We start from the raw sequence: 21,534 nt of genomic DNA on the forward strand, positions 1-21,534 counted from the left end.
CTACTAAAGACCATCAAAATTCAATGGTGGCATATTATTAGAATAGAAATTAATGAAAACTAATGATATCTAGTTACTAAATAAATTAAAACGAAAGTTTACATCCCAAAGACATCTTTGGACAGGTGGATAATTTTTCTATAATTTCATGCTTTTGCATTCCCTCTGAGGAGCTAGCCCTAACATTGATTTTCATCACTTCTAAAAGCCTCGCATTCTGCAAAATATAAGTTGCAAATTGAAAATCTTGTTGTGAGCCTTTGAAGTTATAAATAGTACATGATCTGAGGTGAGAACAAACACATTCAATAGCTGAAATTGGGAATTCCAAATCTTTGGATAAGCTGGTATTGATCGACTGTCAAAGGGATAAAAAATAACATTCATTAAAAAATATATTAAAAAAAGAACAAGCAAAAGAAAAACATACTAATCCACAAACCTTTCTAATGAAAAGAATATGAAGTTTGGGACAATTCAGAAGCAATCCTACTATACCATCCCAGCCGCAAGAGAAGTTATGAAACCTTAGTTCAATGTGAATTAAGTTTTGAAACAATGGAATGCATTTGAAGGTAGCTCCTTGTCCCATGTATATGCTTACAAACTCAACATTATAAATCGCAGTAAATGGAACATCTTTTGAACTGATATTGGCTCTAACCAACTTAGACAAGGACAAGGATTTAAACTCTTTTGCTTCTTCATTGTTTTCATCATATTTAATATAAGAAGCATGCAAATCTTGTAGAAGAGGACAAGCATTAAGAAGTTTCATGAAATCATTCTTATTTTTAAAACTAACAACTCTGAAATGTAGGGTTTTGAGCGATGGAAGATCAACACACAGATTATTAGATTGAATTTGTACATCCTCAAGTTTCAGAATAACAAGGGTTCGGGAGGTGAGAATACTAGGATTTAACTTGAGGGTGATGGAATAATGCAGAATGAGAACAAACTTCTCGACATGTCGCAGTTTCGGGGCAGCGGCTTCTACCCATGCAGATACGTTGGACTTGGAGGGACTATTAAATTTGCGGCATAGAAAACGACACTTGAGGCTAAACTTTTTAATTGGTTGGTTTGACACGCGAGGAGAGAGCATGGGAGTATCGATAAAACGACACAAGTGATTGAAGGAGTTATGGTTTTTCAAGGTTTCATTGTTGAAGCGGAAGCGGAGAACAGCGAGTGAATAGAAGAGTCGGGTCCACCGCTTTGAAAGAACAGTGGTGGTGAAAGCGAGTATGGTGGGAAGAAAGGAGAGTATGTGACACAATATTTCATCTGGTAACTCGCTGATTCTGTCGACTGCCATTGAATCCTCCAACTTTGACACTTGAAAGAGGAAGACGGTGAATAATAAGGGTTTGCGAGAGTGTGGTGGGATGGTATAAATACCCTTCAAAAATATTTATTACTCTTTTTTTTTAAACAAAAAATATTTTTAACTTATAAGGGTTTATAATATTTATTTGCATCTCTTCTCACGGTTTACCTCCTCAAAAATTAAATTTAAAGTTTTGAAGGAAATATATCATTTGATATTTGTAAGTCATTACAATACTTTCAATTCAAATTTGAATTAGAAATAGCTTAAATATGATTTATTAAGATTGATCGTATAGGCTTAGATTAGATTTCATAATTTAAAATAGGATTAGATCAATCTTGTTTTCATTTTTTTTTTTTTTTGATAAAGCTAAAAAATTCAATAAATGTTTGCAGGTGCAGCCTGAACCTCATACAAAAAGTCACAAAAACAAAAACAAAAACAAAAAGAAACAAACCCTCCTAAAACAGCAAGGAGGGAAGAAAAACAGCAAGCATAGAGAATCTAGTAAAGACAATTCCCCTAAAAGTCCAAAGATAGTAAGATTAAATTCAATTATTTAGTTTAGTAAATAATAATAAAGTCGTAAATAATTTTTTTCAAATGAAGTGTAAAATTGAAAGAAAAAAGTTACACAAAAAATTGGTATTCACTTTATATATCCAAGAGTGCAGATGGCCACTGAGAGTTTTTTCTCGAATGAAAATCACAGTCGAACTCTATCATTTTGTTGACTGAATTTTATCATTTAGTATTGTTATTTTATTTTAATCACTATATTTTTAATTTAAATTATGATTAGTTTGGATTTAATTTAAGATAGATTTCAAGATTATATTATATTTGGTCTAAAATTGAAATTAGGGTAAAGATCATTTTACTCAACCACACAAATACTCATATGGTCTAGGGGTCTACACAGTACACCACATTGATTGAAATAACTAAATGCTATAAAGTCCGGCAAAATTGGTGAATACCAGTGACAGTTACCGTACAGAACAAACACACTGCAGAATAGATAAGCTCTCAAATATACTAATACACACTAGACATAAGACTAGCTAATCACTCAAAGCTTTCTTGACACACTTCACAACCATGGTCCGTGTTCGACTTAGATGCACATATTGTTGTGATGAAACAATTAAAAAAAGGGATGCCAATCTCTCCAATATGCAAAGTATCGATCCCGTGTTTCATATGTAGAACAATATTACTGTTACTATATATACATACATAGCTCACAAATTGTCCTTGTGAAGAAGATTATTGCCACACAACATATTTAGCTTACATACAAAATTTTTATATCATGCACAGCTACTTGAGGATCTCAAGCCTGAAATATAAAGAACAATCACAAGATAAACCATGTTTATGCCTTTGAAAGTATTGCACCAAGCAAAGCAACGATATATGTCTGTTCAACGATCTTCCCTTCGAGCAGCATTTGGATCAGACATCATATCCATCATCATTTTCTCAGGTGAATCCTCCCAGTTTGCAAATGTCTTCAGGTCAATCTACAAAATAGCATGATAATACAATGTTATGTATGTTACTAGTGTTCTTTGATTTAACAAAATTTAATTAATTAATATTGTAACAGCTAATTGGATAGGGTAGGATACTTTTCGTCTTTGATCAGTGAAAAGTTCTTCTCTCTTCTTATATGAGTTTTGTACTTCCTTTGCTGCTTTCCCACCAAGTCCCCAAACTTCAACTTCAGAAATGTGAGCTTCAGTAGGAAGGAAACCCTGAAACACAAGATAAACCAACAAGTCAGAAATATGGAGTCATGTAGACAGGTGCAGTTCATTAGTCGTAATCCGTCCATGGCCACAATAATTTTAACCAGTTAGTGTACGCTTTCTTCATAATGTATACTCATGTCTCTTACAAAATTGATATCAGCTGATAATAAAAACACTATTGTGATATAATGAAGGTAAACTTTACAGCATGAAAGAGTTCACTAGATTGTTATCCATTTTTTATAATAATTCTGAAAAAAGACTTCCATCAGATAACATATAGAATCTGCAATTTCAGATGCATGCATTAATCATATATGGTTACAAGTTGTGGATTCACGCAGTAAGTACTTTCAACAACAGAATTGTACCTGATCTGGAAGAAGAGAACCACTCTGATAAGTTTTGTCGACAGCATGGTGGCGAATGGTCACTTTTGAAAAATCTTCATCTATAAATATTCTCTCATTTCCCGGAGTTCCACCAAATGCAACTCCAACTGGTGTTGGGTGGGATTGATATGCTCTACCAGTAGGATGCAAGTGGCTGTAAACAAAATTCTTTTCCTTACCTGTCAATAGTAAACACCTAGTTTCAGGGTTTCAGACAATCATATCACAGTCCGGAAAAAAAGAGCAAAACAGAAACAACAAAAGGAATACTGTGACATCTACAACATACCGGTAGGTGGAAATAGATGAAACACTGGGCCTAAAGAATATAAACAGCCAGAGGTTCCATAGAAGATATCTTTATTTTCAAGACCTTCATTTGTTAGGGCACCTATAACAAATTTCCTGATTGCAGAATTTCCCTCGTGACCAATTCCAGAACTTGCAGCAACCAAAATTAGCAACGGACCGTGGTAACCTTCAACATGAGACCAAAATCTGTTGAGGCCTCTTCCATGAGTGGATGAACTATAACATGGTAGAAAATAATGTCAATAGGCATTATGTTTTCCGCCTGGTAAATCTTGTAAAAATATTATAAATGTCGCAGAACAAACAACCTATCAATTCTATTCAAATAAAGAGTAAATCAGAAAAACATCATATTAAGTGTAGCATTTTCAACATTTAAAAAGAGAAAATCTGACAAGTAACCGAGACTACTAAACAAAAATAGCATGAAGCTATGATTGAAGATCAGAGAGACAAACCGATAAATAAGGTTATCATTCAATCCAGCTCCACTGCTAATAAAGGCTCTGGAAATCTCTTCATTTACTGTATTTCTCTGTGTGATAGAAATTGCCCACGCCCTTCCTGGGGTTAAAATATCACATACAGTTGTAGATGAAATTTCTCCAACAGAGGAGGAATCAGAGGATGCCAATTCATCCTGCCACCCAGTCAAGAAATTATTTAATCAGTATAATTACATAGATTATAAAATAAGTGCTTATCAACCATGGCTACATGATTTAAAATATAATTACATAGATTACCCCTTCAGTTACTGCTATTTGCAGTTTTGCATGAAAATACCGCTTTAAGCAATCCGGAAGACATGGCACTGTACTCATAACCCAAGTAACGAACTTCCCCACAGGAATCTGAACTTCCAAGCTCAAAACATCACAATCCCAAACATCAAACCCACCTTCATCTCCTTCATCTTTATCATCAACACACGACGTAACCGCCGACAAAACCAAATGACTCAAATCCGGTACACTCAAATTCCTTTTCCCTTTCAAATTTCTACAATCCCATGACATAGCCCAACAAATTGAAAGCAAGAGAAACACATGCTTGGGGAGAAGGTACCCGCTAACCTTACAATCAACATCATCAGATTCAAATTCCAAATGAACATCTAAATTTGCTTTTTTTGTAAAATCAACAAATAGTCTAATAAATTTGTTTAGAAAAATCGATGCAGAAACCCTAGAACAACACTTGTTATAGCCTTTCACAAATTCAACCCAATTTATTCCATTTTCATCAGAAATGAAAAATTGATCAACTAAAGATGAACCTAAGTGATCCAATAACAGTGGCAACGAATCAGTTGTGTTCTCGGTATGGTAATTTCGACCTTCGCGAGCGAAACTGAAGCATTTTTGTAGATTTTCTATGGGAATTGCCTGTGTTTCGGAATCGGCGAACTTGGAGAAAGCTTTTTGAAGTATGGGAAGAGCTCCGGTGGAGGCTGCGACGTTTTCTGCTTCCTGTTGTTCGGCAGAAACTGTTTCCGACGAAGTTGATGCTCCCATCGCCGGTGTCGCGTCGTCGCGGAAAATCGAATTTTCTGAAACTTCGAGTAACAGTTTATAGAGTAGTTTACCTCTTCAAAAAAAAAAAAAGTTTATAGAGTAGTTTATTGAGAAAATCTGAAATCTCGATCTCCGAATGTTCAAGTTAAAACCGTTGGATTAAATTAACGGTTGAGATAGGTATAGAGAATCTAAATTATAAGTATATATAGGGGTAATAGTCACTTTGGTCCCTGAATGTGTAGCAAGTAGTCACAATAGTCCTTCAATGTATTAAAATTCTAAAATAGTCTCTGATTGTCCACTTTGTTAGTCAAAATAGTCCCTAAAGCTTAAATAACCTCTTAATACTCACAATAACTTTTTTGATATAAGGACTAAAATGATAATAAGTAAGTACGTATAAGGACTAATATGAAAATAAGTAAGTCTATTGAAGGATTAATATGACAATATTAACGAAATATTTTAATATCAAGGACTATTTTGACTAACAAAGTGCACAATCAAGGACTATTTTGCTATTTCGATACATTGATGGACTATTATGACTACTCGTCACTCATTCAAGGACCAAAATGACTATTTCCCCTTATATATATATAAGGGGAAATGTGTGTGGGGTAACCTCATCCTAAATTCTGATGCTCTCGCACAACACTGCAAAAAGCCAAGGAGCCGACATCTTTTTTGTTTTGATGATAGAGTCGACATCAACAACTCTTGACAATTATCTTTATCCTTTTGATTCTTATAAGCCACGACTACAGCAACGTGTGCACATGACATTCCTAACACAATAATGCACAAAAATAAATAAATTACTTTGCTGAACATAATAATTAAGTGGACCTCAAATAAATAATGCAATAGTATCGTTTATCAGGACAGATCGAGAAAGTTGACCAAGTTGGAGGGGTTTCGTTGGTATTGAAAGTGAATTGTGATATTTGTAAACACTCTGACGTTCGATTCGATTTAATGAATAATATTTGATTTCCACCGATGTGTAGGGAAAAAAAGTTAACGATCAAATATGGATATTGTGTATCCCACATTGTAGTAAAAGTAGGTATTTAACAATCTCGAGGAAGAGTTGTTAGGCAGTAAAAATGGCTTGATTGCACAGTGGTTGGAAGGCATTGAAGCAACCAAGCCATTACAAATTCACATAATCTCGTGCCTACTGGAAACAAGCATTTGTTGAGTGAGGATATAGGTGTGTTGTGAGGTTATGGAGGACTAATCCTTGGGTCTAGTCCAGGCCATCTCCTGTAATCGATAAGGTGCATGTCGAAATACTGAAATCTACATTCATTTTTTTGAGTTGATCTTTGCTTCATTTATTGTCTATTTATAATAGAGATAGCATAGTGGGATCCACTGAATCACTAATTTATTTATTGTGTCTATCTCTATAAAAAATGAACAATAAATGAAGCAAATTAAATAGAGCAAAGCCAAAGAATTTGGATCATATCCTTCTTTTTATTCTCTTCTTCCCCTTCCTCCACAATCAAAAGATAGAAAGAAAAAAAAAATAAGATCGAGAGAGGGAGAGATAGAGGATCAAGAGGTAGATAGAAACAAATTGTGAGAGAATGAGGGGAATGAGATGACCCAATTTTGCACTTTAAAACAATTGTCCATATCATCGCAACTTTATTGGTGTCCACTTATTACCTTCAACGTTTTCTTCTCAAGTCTTTGTTGCTGCATCAGACAACTTTTCAGTGCTACATTCATTCGTTCTGTCAATTTTTTACTTCAAAATTGTTGTCACCATTATCACAAACTGTATTGGTGTCTACTTATTACTTTTTCCTTCTCAAGTCTTATGCATTGGACACAACTTTTCGGTGCAACCTTCATTTTTTTGTCAATAATGAACTTCAAAATAGTTGTCATCATCATCACCGGGTTTTATCGGTGTCCACTTGTTACTTTCAGTTTTCCATTTTCAAGTATTTGTTGGTGCATTAAACGTAACTTTTCAAGGCAACCTTGCAACTTCAACTTGTCCGTGTTCATTATCCTCATTATACAACATCTTACTTTGACGCTCACACACACATTTTCCCCCTCCTAAATACTTTATATGGGTTTCTCGAAAGTCGATAAAATTTCCACTCTGGTAAAGGATCAAAGTTAACTCAAAGTCAATACATAAAATATGAAACTAAGACTTGCATTCTATTAAAAAATTCAAAGTATAAACCTCAAACCCAACTCATTTTTTTATAAGCTACCTTTTCAAACTCTAAAAATATCAACAACATAACATAGAAAAAACATTAAACAATTTCATAAAACACTGACTTAAAAAGAGCTAAAAACAGTAACAACATCATATGAACCACACTACAAAATGAGAAATGATATATGTACAACCATTTTGTGACAACCTTTTGACAACTTTCTCTCTCATACTCACATGTTGCTTTTATCCTCTCTCTTTCTCTTTCTCTGTCTCCATTGTTTTCGACCAATTAGAAGAGAGAAAAACATGGTTGTCAACAAAGTTGTCATTAAATAGATGTACATATATCATTGCTCTTTGTGAAACTTAACGGAAAAAAGAGAAAGAACATAAAAATGCACATTACCTTACAATAGAGCACCCACAAATCATTAAGCAAATCAACTAGGAAGTTGGGTGAACAATAATCACAACAATGGGAGCAACGATATTAAGAAGAGATGAATGGTATGGATTCTAAGGAAAGAGCAAAAACTTGTGGGTGGGGGAATATGCTTTTGTTATACCCTAATTTTGGACCTAAAAATATTTGCTCAATTCTCCTTTTCTTGCATTTCAAGCCATTTGAACTATCTCTGATCAATTACATCTTTCTCTGCATTTTATTTCGACATTACTTGCAAAATTCACACAAAAGGGTATTTTAGTCATTTCCTATGTTGAAATTTCTTTCAGTCTTTTAAAATTTGTTTGAGTCTTTTCAATGGGTTAGAATAAGTCTTTATTTCAATTCTATGTCAAAATCCATTTCAAAAATTGCATTTGAAGTCATTTTGAGTCAGTTTAGCCCCTAGGGGCATTTTAGTCTTTTCATGTGTCAAAACTCTGTTTAAACTCTTAAAATTGTCTCTGAGTCTTTCAATTTGCTTGTATAAGTTCTTACTTTAATTTCCTGTTAAAAATCCTTTTTAAAATTTGCATCTTAGTCATTTTTAGTCGTTGTAGCCCCGAGGGCATTTTGGTCATTTCACACAAAATTTCGGCAGAGAGAGGTTACTTTAAAGTACCTCATTTAAGCCATTGGTTCGTTTTAGTCTGTTTTGTCAATTTTAATCGTTTCACTTTACGTTATTTTCCGGTTACCAATTTAAATTCATTTTATTTTTATTTTTAAGTCCTAAAATTCCTAAAAATTGCATTTTAGTCCATTATTGTCCAAGTCATTAGTCCAGTGCCACGTGTCAGTGCCTTATTTGTCCAGAAAGTTTGTTATGAGTCCAAGTCCACATGTCCTTTTTTCATTTGTCCAGATGCCACGTGGCATCGTTCTATTGGGCCAGGCATGACTGCATCAGCCTATAAATTCCAGTCATCAGTCAAAGGGTCAACGAAGGGGCCATTCATTCAATGCCACATCACAGAAAAATCAGAAACAAACTTTCGTTTTCTCTCTCTACCAAAACGGAATCAAAACAGAAAAGTTCAAGAACAATGGTGAAGGTTTGAAGGACCTTCAAACCCTAACCAACTCAGAACCACCATAACCAACTCAGAACCACCATAACCAACTCGCAAACCACCATAACCAACTCTGCAAACCACCACAAACTATCACAAACAGCCACAATCTCATCAAAAATAAAGTCTCATCTAAATTCCACATCACAAAATCACCACAACCGTAACAAATTCCAAAAGGTTCCACAAAATCTGCAGAAGCTCTCAGATTCATCATCATCGAGCGTAAAAATCACGCAGCCTCTGCAATTCGAACGCGAGCTCATTACAAGGAGCAACAAGCTCAAGCGTTGATCACTGAGGCGCGCGTGTGAGACAGAGAAGAAGAGGAATCGAAGCGAGTGAACCAGAGAAGAAGAGGATCAAATCGAACCGGTTTGAGCAAGAACAAAGGGACTGTAGCAAAACGAAAGAGAGCAAACGAAGCTGCGACGTGACAAGATCGCAAAGACTTGCTCTCAAAAACAAGAAGAGGAACACGTGAAATCCAGATCGTAACAGAGAAGAGGTAACCGTCCACCTTTCAACTTCTTGTTGTTGTTCACCTTTCATCTTTAAAGTTTTTTTTCGAATCTTTAGTCTTAGATCCAGGCCATATACGTGAGCTTTTGTGAAAAATAGCTTCGGATCCGAACTCAACATGGAAAAGGATTTCCAAAACCCTAAAAAATTTCGAAAAAAAAAAACAAAAAAAACTGATGCCGGCGGCGGCGCCGCCACCCTAAGGTGGCCGGCCACCGCGCCGGCAAAGCCATGCTGGTCGGAGAAGAAAATGAAACTTGCAGAGCTTCTCTCTCTAACTTGTGTTTAGAGATAGAAGGGTTGTTGGAAATGAAGATTTGAACCGGTTCAGGTTGTTATATACTTCCTTGAACCGGTTCAACCCGATCCAAACCCGATCCATTCCTTCATTGGGCCCAGTCTGCATGTTTGTATGTCTGTATGCTATGCGCACCCCCTCTTGTCCTGCATGTTTCATTGATTTTTTGCTATTTTCACCCCTGCCTGTCCAAAATTGTTCACAAAAAATCCTGAAAGTTTTCTATGTGTTCTTGATTATTTTATTGACATTTTTTTTTGGTGTTTTTATGTGTTAAATCTTGGTAAAAAATATGCAGTATTTTCTTGTTAAAAGTTTACCATTTTTTTGTTAGAAATTGTGAAATTTTACATGTGTTTGTGTCTAAAAATTCTCTAAAAACTCCAAAAATTTTCATACATATCTTTGATAGTTTTGTGGTATTTTTGTGATAATTGTGGCATGTTAAAATTGAAGAAATATATGTGGAGTTTTCTTGTGATTTTATGTTACCCTTTGTTGATTTCTTGTGAAAATTTTGCATGATCTTGATCCTAAAGTCTTGCTATGGTATATTGATCCTTGGTGTGAGAGTTTGCAATGTGTATACCCCTGATTTAGAGTTGTTCTTTACTGTTTTGGAGTGTGATTTGTTAGTTTCTTGTGTTATAAGTCATGTGAATAACTCTATGTGGAATTAAAGTGTAAAATAGGCCTAAAACGCTTCATAATTGCTTAGTTTAATGCTTCTCTCTAATCCTCATGGTAAAAATTGAAATGGAGCCGTTAAAAATGGATTGAAATATGAGGGTTAGGAGTTATGTGTTGGCTTTGCTTTTGTGGTCAAGTTTTAGGCATGTTTTGCCTTTGTTTTGGTGTATCTTGAAATTTTGTGATGTTTACTTGCTTACATCTTCTTACCATATCACATACTATGCTACTAACCATTTTGTTCATCATTTCATAAGCATTCCCATCTCATCTCATATCCACCTTTATCTTCTTGCACTTTAAGTTTCATCAAAAATTAGAATGTAACATTTAGGAATTTTGTAATATTTTTCTTATGCCTTTAAATTCTTGCAAGACCATAGAATGTAAACTAAGGCATGATGTAATAAGGACAATGGACTCTAATAATGTACACCGACACAAGCACCGACACATGCACACACATCACTTTAGGTATGTAGCTAGAATATGCATGTTTAGATGTATGTTTAGGATTGTATGTTTAGATGAATGTTTAGGCTTTATACTTAGAAAAATCAATTTTCCAAAAAATGTGAACAACATCACTCAAACCATTTTCTAAATAAACCTTGGGATCAAAATCCCATTGTAATTTTCCCTTTTATTTTCTTAATCAAATTTCAATGAACTTTAATCATACTTTGACTTTCTTTCGCAAATAACTAATTCCACCTCACCTTTTTTACAATCTCATGCCTTCAAGGCCTCTCAATCTCCGTTCTTCAAAATTCTATTTTCGAACTTAAAATCAACCAACAAAAACAAAAACATTTTTGGAAGAGAACTACGGTGGATTTGATCCCTTAAACGGGTACGTAGGCAAGGAACAAAATTCCTTCAATTCAAATAAAATAAAAAATTCAAACACATCCTTCTCCCTCCAATTCTTCACTTAGAATACTTTTAGGCTTAATATCACTTTCAAAATAGCCTTTTAAAAATAAAGCGCGCGCGTAGAAATTAAAGACGGTTCCTATAGGATACTATAGTCGTTATGGGTGCCTAACACCTTCCCGTAGCGAAAACAACTCCCGGACCTCGATTCTCAAGGGTTTTGCTTACTTTTTCCCTTCCCAAGAAAAAAATAAGATATCACCGGTTTAAAAGGTTCAAACGTAATCAATGTTTGACACCCGAAAACCAAGATAAAACAGCTGGCGACTTCACTGAGGAGATTCGAGAGTTACGCCTAGTTTTTATTTCCACGCTTGCGCTTCGTTTTTACTTGCTTCTTTTACTTGCCTTCCTATGTGAATAAATGTTTAATTTCTTGCAAACATGTGGGGTGAGAATATCAAAAGTCCTGCACCCGGGCTGAGTGAACTTAGGATTTAGGGGGGATATAATCGACAATTCATTCCGGGGGTTGCCTCGTGTTTTGGATTATGCGATCAATCCCACATAGCTGAGGCATTTTGGGGGTGATGTTGTCGGCGCGTGTTGTCGCGTTTAGGCACTTTACTTCTAATTGTTCTATGACGCTATGAACCGTAGATAACCAAACCCATCCATGGCCATTTTCTAGGATGTGGTGCGGAGGCTAAACCGAGTGTTGTCTCGAGTTTTAGTCGTCACGCGATACTACACTCAAGTTAGACCTTCCACGGATAATCATGGAGCGAGTGTTGTCTCGTGACACCATGATATACGTCGAAGAGGTTGCAACTTGGGAACCTTTTTAGAACCCGGTTACTATTTCCTAAAGCCCTAGTTTCACCGAACACCGTGTCCACCCATGACTCCTCGACTCTGAACTTCAACCCACCATGTTTTCTCCGAACTTGAACATAATCATGCATTCATGCATACATGCATACATGCATAAACCTTTTTCCATGCATTGTTATCGAAGGGCTTAGACAATTTGAATTTGTAAACACTGTAGGAATGAAGAAGACTAAGTCCTACAAGTTCAAGGAAGTGGATTTGGCTAGTTTGAGAGATTTGGCACTCAAAGTTAAGGATCCGACTGGTTTTCAACATCGTTACGGGGCTTTACTTACTATTCTCCAGACTAATGTGGATGAGAAGCTTGTGCACACTCTAGTGCAGTTCTATGATCGGGACTATCGGTGCTTCACTTTTCCGGACTTTCAGTTGATGCCTACTCTAGAGGCTTATTCTCACTTGATGGGTCTATCTATTGCTAAGGGGGTACCCTTTGCGGGACTTGTGAATCCTCCTACTCCATCGGTTATTGCTAAAGATCTCTATCTCAAGACCACCGATGTCTCCAAGAATCTTGTCACTAAGGCACGTATCCGAGGGTTCACTTCAGAGTATCTTCTTGGGAAAGCCAACCTCAATACCACTTGTCAGGACACTCTTGAAGCTATTCTTGCACTTCTCATCTATGGGCTTATTCTCTTTCCAAATATTGATGACTTCGTAGACATGAATGCTATTATGATCTTCCACTCCAAGAATCCGGTTCCTACCCTGCTAGCTGACACATACCATGCTATTCATGATCGATCCGGCAAGGGTCGTGGATACATTCTTTGTTGTGTGCCTCTCCTCTATAGGTGGTTTATTTCGCACCTTCCGAAGTCTTTCCACGACAATCCAGAGAATTGGTCTATTTCACAGAGGATTATGGCTCTCACTCCTAATGAAGTGGTTTGGCTCACTCCAGCTTCTAGAGTTAAGGAAATTATCTTTGGTGGTGGAAAGTTTCTTAATGTACCTCTTCTTGGTACCCGGGGTGGAATCAACTACAACCCGGAACTTGCCTTGCGACAATTTGGTTTCCCGATGAAAGGAAAGCCCATCAATCTTGCTACAGCTCCTAACTTCTTCCACTACTCCAATGCTCCTACAGGAATAAGAGAGGATTTCATGGAAGCTTGGTCTAAACTTCGAAAGAAAGAGGTGAAGCATATGGGTATAAGGTCCGGTGTTGCTCATGAGGCCTATACACAGTGGGTGATAAACCAAGCTGTGGAGATTGGTATGCCTTACCCCTCTATGAGATATGTGTCTGCATCTATTCCTACCATGCCTTTGCCTCTACTCCCACCTACCCAGGAGATGTATCAGGAGCATCTAGCTATGGAGAGTCGGGAGAAGCATCAGTGGAGGGCTAGATACTATGAAGCCGAGAACTTGATCATGACTTTGGATGGAAAGGATGAGCAGCAAACTCATGAGGTCTTGACACTGAAGAAAGAGTTAGCTAAGGCTAGGAGAGAGATTGAAGAGAAAAATAGGTTGCTTATGAGAGACTCCAAGAGGGCTAGGGGTGCCCGTGACTTCTATGCACGATACTGCAGCTATGAGTCCGAGTTTGAGGATGATGCTTCCACTTCCTATGCTTGAGGATTTCTTTTCCTGTTGTTATTTCCAGTTGTTTATGTTGTTTTACATTTCAAAGTCTATCCCTTGGCTTAGCATTTCAAAGGGAATCGTCTTGTAAAAACTATATGTTAGTTGTTTGTTTCCCGTTTATGTTAATTGTTGTTTAGTAATGTTTGCAAATTTCTAATTTGTCTAAAACCCTTCGATAACACAAAAAAGAGTCTTTTGCATATGCATTTACACATCTCATGCATCATATGCATTCATTGGTCACAAAAAAAAAAAAACTTCTCTCGTGCTCATTGCCTCCTGGTTTTGTCCGCCGCAGTCTGAAAAGTGGCTCGTGTTCGCAAAGTTTACCAACCAGATAGAGTTCATCAAACAAGATTTCACAAGAGAAGGATTATGGCTAACTTTGAAGAAGAAAATGCTCAGCTCCGTGCCGAATTGGCTGCTATGAAAGAAGACTTGGCTAAGGCTCATGACACTATGTCTGCCCTGATGGCTGCGCAAGAACAACCAGCCACATCTGTCCCAGCTTCTACTGAAGCAATTCCATCTATCCCACTATCTACTGTGGCTACCGATGCTCGGTTTGTTATGCCCAATGGGCGTCCTTATGGGCTCTCGGCTTACTATTCTCCTAATACTGCTGCTGGTGTCTCTGGTGTTACCGGTCAGGGACAGATTCCCGTATCCACTGCTATGCCTCAAGTGACCACTGTTGTTACTGATCCTATCGTCCACACTGTGCAACATGTGATTGATATCGATACTCCGCGTGGACAAGATCCTGCAATGGAAGCCATGAAAAGACAGTTAAGGGAGTTGGCTGGAGAACTCCGTGAAGTCAAGGCTAGCCGCGGGAACAATGTCTCTGCTAAGGCTCGTGATATGTGCTTGGTATCCCGATTTGAGGTTCCTAAGAAGTTTAAGGTGCCAGATTTTGACAAATACAACAGATCTTCCTGTCCACATAACCATGTCATTCGGTACGTCCGGAAGATGGCCAATTACGCAGATAATGATGCACTGATGATACACTGCTTCCAAGACAGCCTAGCAGAAGATGCGGCGGATTGGTACACTGGTTTGAGCAAAGACAATATCCATACTTTTGAGGAACTTGCTGCTGCTTTTGAAAGTCATTATGAGTTCAATACCCGTCTGAAGCCAAATAGGGACTCTCTTAAGTCCTTGTCTCAGAGGTCAGATGAAACCTTCCGTGAGTATGCCCAGAGATGGAGAGGGGCAGCTGCCCGTGTTTCTCCTCGGCTTGATGAGGAAGAATTAACACAGACATTCCTGAAGACTCTGAAGAAAGAATATAAAGAAAGAATGATAGTCTCTGCTCCAAACAACTTCTCCGACATGGTTACCATGGGAACTCGTCTAGAGGAGGCTGTCAGAGAGGGTATTATTGTTCTTGAGAAGGGTGAATCCTCAACTAGCGCACCAAAGAAGTACGGTAATGGCCACCATAAGAGGAAAGAATCTGAAGTAGGGATGGTATCTGGTAACCCATCTGCAGCTGCTACACAATTACCTCTGCCTTATCAATACATGCAGTACTCTCAACATCCTTTCTTCCCGCCATTCTACCAGCAATATCCTCTGCCGCCGGGCCAACCACCATTGCCCGTTAATGCCATTGCTCAACAAGTGCAACACCAGCCTCCTGCTCAGTAACAACAACAGCAACAACAGGGTCCCCGACCCAGACCTTCTTTTCCACCAATACCTATGTGGTATGCTGAGCTGCTCCCAACTTTACTCGCTAAGGGGCACTGTGTCACTAGACCAGGCAAGCCTCCACCTAATCCTCTGCCTCCCAGGTTCCGACAGGATCTCACATGTGAATTCCATCAGGGTGCTCAAGGCCACGATATTGAAGGTTGCTATGCTCTGAAATATATTGTGAAAGATCTGATAGAAAAAGGACGGTTGACTTTTGAAAACAGTGTTCCTCATGTTCTTGACAATCCGCTTCCAAACCATGCTGCTGTTAATATGATCGAGGCTTTCGAAAGAATCCCCGTTCTTCAAGAGGATCCCATGCTGGATGTCCGCAATGTTGTTACTCCTTTGGTGCCGCTACATGCCAAACTTTGTCGAGCTTCTTTGTTCAATCATGATCATGCTTCTTGTTCAGGATGTCTTCAAAACCCTATGGGCTGTTGTGTGGTGCAAGATGATATCCAGAGCCTGATGGATGACAAACACTTGATCGTCAGTGATGTATGTGTGATTGTGCCAGTGTTTCATGATTCCCCTACCAGAAGTGCATCCCAAACAAGGAATGTTGAACCTTTGGTGATCAGGTTATCTGGTCCGGTATCTTATGCCTCTACAAAAGCAATTCCTTACAAGTACAATGCAACCATGATTGAGAATGGAGTGGAGGTGCCTCTGGTATCCCCAGCTACAGTTGATAATGTTGCTAGTGAAATTACAGCTCTGAGAAGCGGGAAAGTCCGTCCACCTCTGTTCCAAAAGAAAGTGGTTACACCCATTGCCACGATAACTCCACCAGTTGCTCCTCCTATTGACAAGAGCCCCGGCCCAACAGGCCAATCTATTGACGAGTCCAATTTGGATGAAATTCTGAGGCTTATCAAAAAGAGTGACTATAAAATTGTTGACCAGCTGCTACAAACTCCGTCAAAGATATCCATCTTGTCTCTGCTCATGAGCTCCGAGGCTCACAGGAAAGTGTTGATGAAGGTACTGGAACAGGCCTATGTTGATCATGAGGTCTCTGTGGATCAGTTCGATGGAATAGTGGGTAACATCACTGCTTGCAATAACTTGGGGTTTGGTGACGATGAACTCCCCGAAGCAGGGAAACATCACAACTTGGCTCTGCATATCTCAGTACACTGCAAGTCTGACATGATATCCAATGTGTTGGTGGACACGGGATCATTCTTGAATGTAATGCCTGAATCCACACTAAGACAGTTGAGTCATCATGGAATCTCTCTGAGGGGAAGTAGCTATCTGGTTAAGGCTTTCGACGGATCTCGAAAAGATGTTCTCGGGGAAGTAGACTTGCCAATTACCATTGGTCCTGAGACATTTCAGATCACTTTCCAGGTCATGGGCATCAATGCTTCTTACAGCTGTCTCCTCGGAAGACCGTGGATTCATGATGCTGGAGCAGTCACTTCTACTTTGCATCAAAAGCTCAAATTTGTGAAGAACGGTAAGATTGTCACTGTGCATGGTGAAGAAGCATATCTGGTTAGCCAAGTGTCATCTTTCTCTTGTGTTGAAGCAGGGTCCGTTGAAGGAATGTCATTTCAAGGCTTGACAGTTGAGAGTGCAGAGCCCCGGAGGGCTGGTACTAGCATAGCTTCATTGAGAGACGCCCAGAAGGCTGTTCAAGAAGGGCAAGCTGCTGGCTGGGGCAAAGTGATTCAGATCTTGGAAAACAAGCGTAAAGAGGGCCTTGGATTCTCCCCAACCTCTGGTGTTTCAACAGGAACTTTCTACAGCGCTGGGTTTATCAATGCTATTGCTGAAGATGCTGCTGAAAGAAGCCATGTGCCCACATTTGTTGTACCAGGAGGCACCGTGAGAAATTAGGAGGCCATTGATGTTCCTTTAGTCATGCATGCTTCCATGTAATGTGTCTTGTTGCTCATGTTTTTCTTCATTTTCAAAATAACAATCCTTTCGCTCTGCCCAAGGCGAAAGTGATATCATTGTAAGGGCGTGTTTGTTTCGGCATTGCCGTTATCAATAAAAAACTGTCGTCTTTTCCACGACTCTTTGTTTTTTATACTTTTTAGTGCCTTTTTTTGGAAATAATGGTAATGCCAGAAAAACCCAAAATATCTGTATTTTCTTATTAATTTCAAAAATCTGCATAGAAAACATTTTTCTAAAAACATCCCAATCATATTATGCAGATTGAACCATAATAAACCCGTTGAACACAGTGACCCTATGGTTCCTCCAAATTTTGAATTCCCTGTATATGAAGCTGAAGATGAGGAAGATGATGAAGAGATACCGTATGAGATCACTCGACTGCTTGAGCAAGAAAGAAAAGTCATTCAGCCTCACCAGGAAGAGATTGAGCTTATCAACCTGGGTACTGAAGAGAACAAGCGAGAGATCAAGATTGGTGCTGCACTTGAGCCAGAAGTGAAAAGGAAGATTATTCAGCTTCTCCATGATTATCCAGACGTCTTTGCATGGTCCTATGAAGATATGTCGGGTCTAGATCCCAAGATTGTGGAACATCGGATACCGACAAGACCTGAATGTCCTCCTGTCAAGCAGAAATTGAGAAGGTCTCGTCCAGACATGGCTCTAAAGATCAAGGCTGAAGTACAAAAGCAGATTGATGCGGGTTTCCTCATGACAGCTGAATATCCTGAGTGGATTGCCAACATTGTACCAGTACCAAAGAAAGATGGGAAAGTTCGAATGTGTGTTGATTACAGAGATTTGAACAAAGCCAGTCCGAAAGATAACTTCCCATTGCCTCATATTGATGTGCTTGTTGACAGTACTGTTCAATCCAAGGTGTTCTCCTTTATGGATGGTTTCTCTGGCTATAACCAGATACGGATGTCTCCTGAAGATAGAGAAAAGACGTCCTTCATTACTCCATGGGGAACATTCTGTTATAGAGTGATGCCGTTCGGCTTGATAAATGCTGGTGCTACCTATCAAAGGGGTATGACCACTCTGTTTCATGATATGATTCACAAAGAGATTGAAGTGTATGTTGACGACATGATTGTAAAGTCAAGTGATGAAGAGCAGCATGTTGTGTATTTGAAAAAGATGTTTGAAAGACTGAGAAAGTACAAGCTGCGGTTGAATCCTAACAAGTGCACATTCGGTGTACGATCTGGAAAGTTGCTGGGTTTCATTGTCAGTCAGAGAGGCATTGAAGTTGACCCTGACAAAGTCCGACCCATCAGAGAGATGCCGGCCCCTCAAACTGAAAAGCAAGTCAGAGGTTTCCTCGGACGCCTGAATTATATTTCAAGATTCATATCTCACATGACTACTACCTGTGGTCCAATTTTCAAATTGCTCAGAAAGAATCAGCCTGTCGTATGGAATGATGAATGCCAGGAAGCTTTTGATAGCATTAAAGAATACCTGTTGGAACCACCTATCCTTGTTCCACCAGTGGAAGGAAGGCCTTTGATTATGTATCTGTCAGTGTTAGATGATTCTGTGGGTTGTGTTCTCGGTCAGCAAGACGAGACTGGAAAGAAAGAACATGCCATCTACTATCTGAGCAAGAAATTCACCGATTGTGAGACTCGGTATACAATGCTTGAAAAGACTTGTTGTGCTTTAGCCTGGGCTGCCAGACGCCTACGTCATTATATGGTGAATCATACAACTTGGTTGATATCCCGAATGGATCCGATCAAATACATCTTTGAAAAGCCTGCTGTTACTGGAAAGATTGCACGTTGGCAAATGTTGTTGTCTGAATATGATATTGTGTACAAAGCTCAGAAAGCAATCAAAGGAAGTGTCCTTGCTGAGCATCTTGCTTGTCAACCTCTTGATGATTACCAGCCAATTAAATTTGATTTCCCTGATGAAGAGATCATGTATTTGAAAGCGAAAGACTGTGAGGAACCACTGATCAATGAAGGGCCAGATCCCAATAGCAAGTGGGGATTGGTGTTTGATGGTGCTGTTAATGCTTATGGTAAAGGAATTGGGGCCATCATTGTAACTCCACAGGGGCACCACATTCCTTTCACTGCTCGAATAACTTTTGAATGCACGAACAACATAGCTGAATATGAAGCGTGCATCTTGGGCATTGAAGAAGCCCTTGATCTGAGAATTATGCACCTTGACATCTATGGAGATTCTGCACTTGTTATTAATCAGATAAAAGGTGAATGGGAGACCCATCATGAGAAGCTGATCCCGTACCGTGACTATGCAAGACGTCTGTTGACATACTTCACCAAGGTTGAGCTGCACCACATCCCTCGGGATGAAAATCAGATGGCTGATGCTCTTGCTACTCTGTCTTCCATGTTTCGTGTGAACCATTGGAATGATGTGCCCGTGATCAAAGTGCAGCGTCTTGATAGACCCGCTCATGTGTTTACTATTGAAAATATGCCAGATCAAGCTGATGAAGATGTGAATGGTAAAAAGCCTTGGTATTACAACATCAAACAATTCTTGCAGAATCATGAATATCCACCTGGTGCTTCCAACAGGGATAAAAAGACTTTAAGAAGATGGGCTAGCAGATTCCTTCTGGACGGAGAAATCCTATACAAGAGGAACTATGACATGGTCCTGTTGAGATGTGTTGATAAACAAGAAGCTGAGAAATTGATGCATGACGTACATGACGGCATCTTTGGGACCCATGCTTCGGGTCACACCATGTCAAGAAAACTGTTAAGAGCCGGCTATTACTGGATAACCATGGAACGTGACTGCCACAAACATGCTAAGAGATGCCACAAGTGTCAAATTTATGCTGACAAGATTCATGTGCCTCCACACGCTCTCAATGTTATATCTTCCCCATGGCCATTCTCTATGTGGGGCATTGATATGATCGGAAGAATTGAACCAAAAGCTTCCAATGGACACCGTTTCATTTTGGTGGCAATTGATTATTTCACCAAGTGGGTTGAGGCTGCCTCCTATGCAAATGTGACCAAGCAAGTGGTTGTCAAGTTTATCAAGAATAACATCATCTGTCGATATGGTGTTCCCAACAAGATCATTACTGACAATGGCTTCAATCTGAACAATAGCATGATGCAAGCTTTATGTGAAGAATTCAAAATTGAACATCACAACTCTTCTCCTCATAGACCTCAGATGAATGGTGCAGTTGAGGCCGCTAACAAGAACATCAAGAAGATTGTTCAGAAGATGGTCACTACTTACAAAGACTGGCATGAAATGCTACCCTTTGCCTTGAATGGTTACCGTACTACAGTGCGCAGTTCAACCGGGGCAACTCCTTTCTCTCTTGTGTATGGCATGGAAGCAGTTCTCCCTCTGGAAGTGGAGATTCCGTCTCTTCGAGTGATCATGGAAGCAAAGTTAACTGAGGCTGAATGGTGTCAAAGTCGGTACGACCAATTGAATCTGATTGAAGAGAAACGTATGGATGCTTTGACTCATGGACAGTTGTATCAAGTGCGAATGAAGAATGCTTTTGACAAGAAAGTCCGACCTCGAGAATTCAAGGAAGGCGAACTTGTATTGAAAAGAAGGATAAGTCAGCAACCCGACCCAAGGGGCAAGTGGACACCTAACTATGAAGGTCCTTATGTTGTCAAGAAGGCTTTCTTTGGTGGTGCTTTGATTCTTACACACATGGATGGTGTTGAACTCCCAAATCCTGTTAATGCCGATATAGTCAAGAAATACTTTGTCTAGAAAGAAAAGAACAGCGTGGTAGGTCGAAAACCCGAAAGGGCGGCCTAGGCAAAAATGCGCTTCCCGGTGGATCGAAAACCCGAAAGGGCGATCCAGGCAAAAGTTAGGGACAAGAAAAATGAATACAAAAAAGCTCGCTGAGATTGTACGCAACTCAGGCAAGAATGAGCGCCTCGATGAGCCGAAAACCCGAAAGGGCGGTTCATGCAAAAATGAGGTTGATAAAAGACAAGTAACTATATCTGG

The 21,534-nt window shown here is 39.0% G+C and overlaps 2 protein-coding genes across 2 annotated transcripts; both read right to left on the reverse strand.

Annotated features, from left to right (window-relative positions):
* Positions 1 to 47: 47 nt before the first annotated feature.
* Positions 48 to 2,712, reverse strand: LOC146941654 (F-box/FBD/LRR-repeat protein At5g56420-like). Its single transcript, XM_085749974.1, has 3 exons — positions 2,664 to 2,712; positions 443 to 1,341; positions 48 to 358 (listed from the first exon to the last, which is right to left on the reverse strand). The coding sequence occupies exons 1-3, from the start codon at positions 2,710 to 2,712 to the stop codon at positions 86 to 88; spliced, it is 1,221 nt and encodes a 406-aa protein (XP_085606100.1). The 3' UTR covers positions 48 to 85.
* Positions 2,514 to 5,391, reverse strand: LOC146941655 (TLD-domain containing nucleolar protein). Its single transcript, XM_085755476.1, has 6 exons — positions 4,544 to 5,391; positions 4,256 to 4,437; positions 3,775 to 4,013; positions 3,465 to 3,664; positions 2,971 to 3,096; positions 2,514 to 2,862 (listed from the first exon to the last, which is right to left on the reverse strand). The coding sequence occupies exons 1-6, from the start codon at positions 5,312 to 5,314 to the stop codon at positions 2,764 to 2,766; spliced, it is 1,617 nt and encodes a 538-aa protein (XP_085611602.1). The 5' UTR covers positions 5,315 to 5,391; the 3' UTR covers positions 2,514 to 2,763.
* Between the last annotated feature and the right edge of the window lie 16,143 nt (positions 5,392 to 21,534).

Source organism: Medicago sativa, chromosome 3 (genome assembly GCF_051527215.1).
Source record: "Medicago sativa cultivar Bolivia chromosome 3, Bolivia_mono, whole genome shotgun sequence".
In the NCBI taxonomy this organism is placed as follows: domain Eukaryota; kingdom Viridiplantae; phylum Streptophyta; class Magnoliopsida; order Fabales; family Fabaceae; genus Medicago; species Medicago sativa.

Coding starts and splice junctions, on each gene's coding strand:
- LOC146941654 (XM_085749974.1), bottom strand. CDS start 2,712: ATGGTTTATCTTGTGATTGTTCTTTATATTTCAGGCTTGAGATCCTCA. Junction 1,342..2,663: donor TTCAGGCTTGAGATCCTCAA/GTAGCTGTGCAT, acceptor TCCTCTTTCAAG/TGTCAAAGTTGGAGGATTCA. Junction 359..442: donor ATATTCTTTTCATTAGAAAG/GTTTGTGGATTA, acceptor TCCCTTTGACAG/TCGATCAATACCAGCTTATC.
- LOC146941655 (XM_085755476.1), bottom strand. CDS start 5,314: ATGGGAGCATCAACTTCGTCGGAAACAGTTTCTGCCGAACAACAGGAA. Junction 3,097..3,464: donor GTTCTCTTCTTCCAGATCAG/GTACAATTCTGT, acceptor CTTGTGTTTCAG/GGTTTCCTTCCTACTGAAGC. Junction 2,863..2,970: donor TCACTGATCAAAGACGAAAA/GTATCCTACCCT, acceptor GCTATTTTGTAG/ATTGACCTGAAGACATTTGC.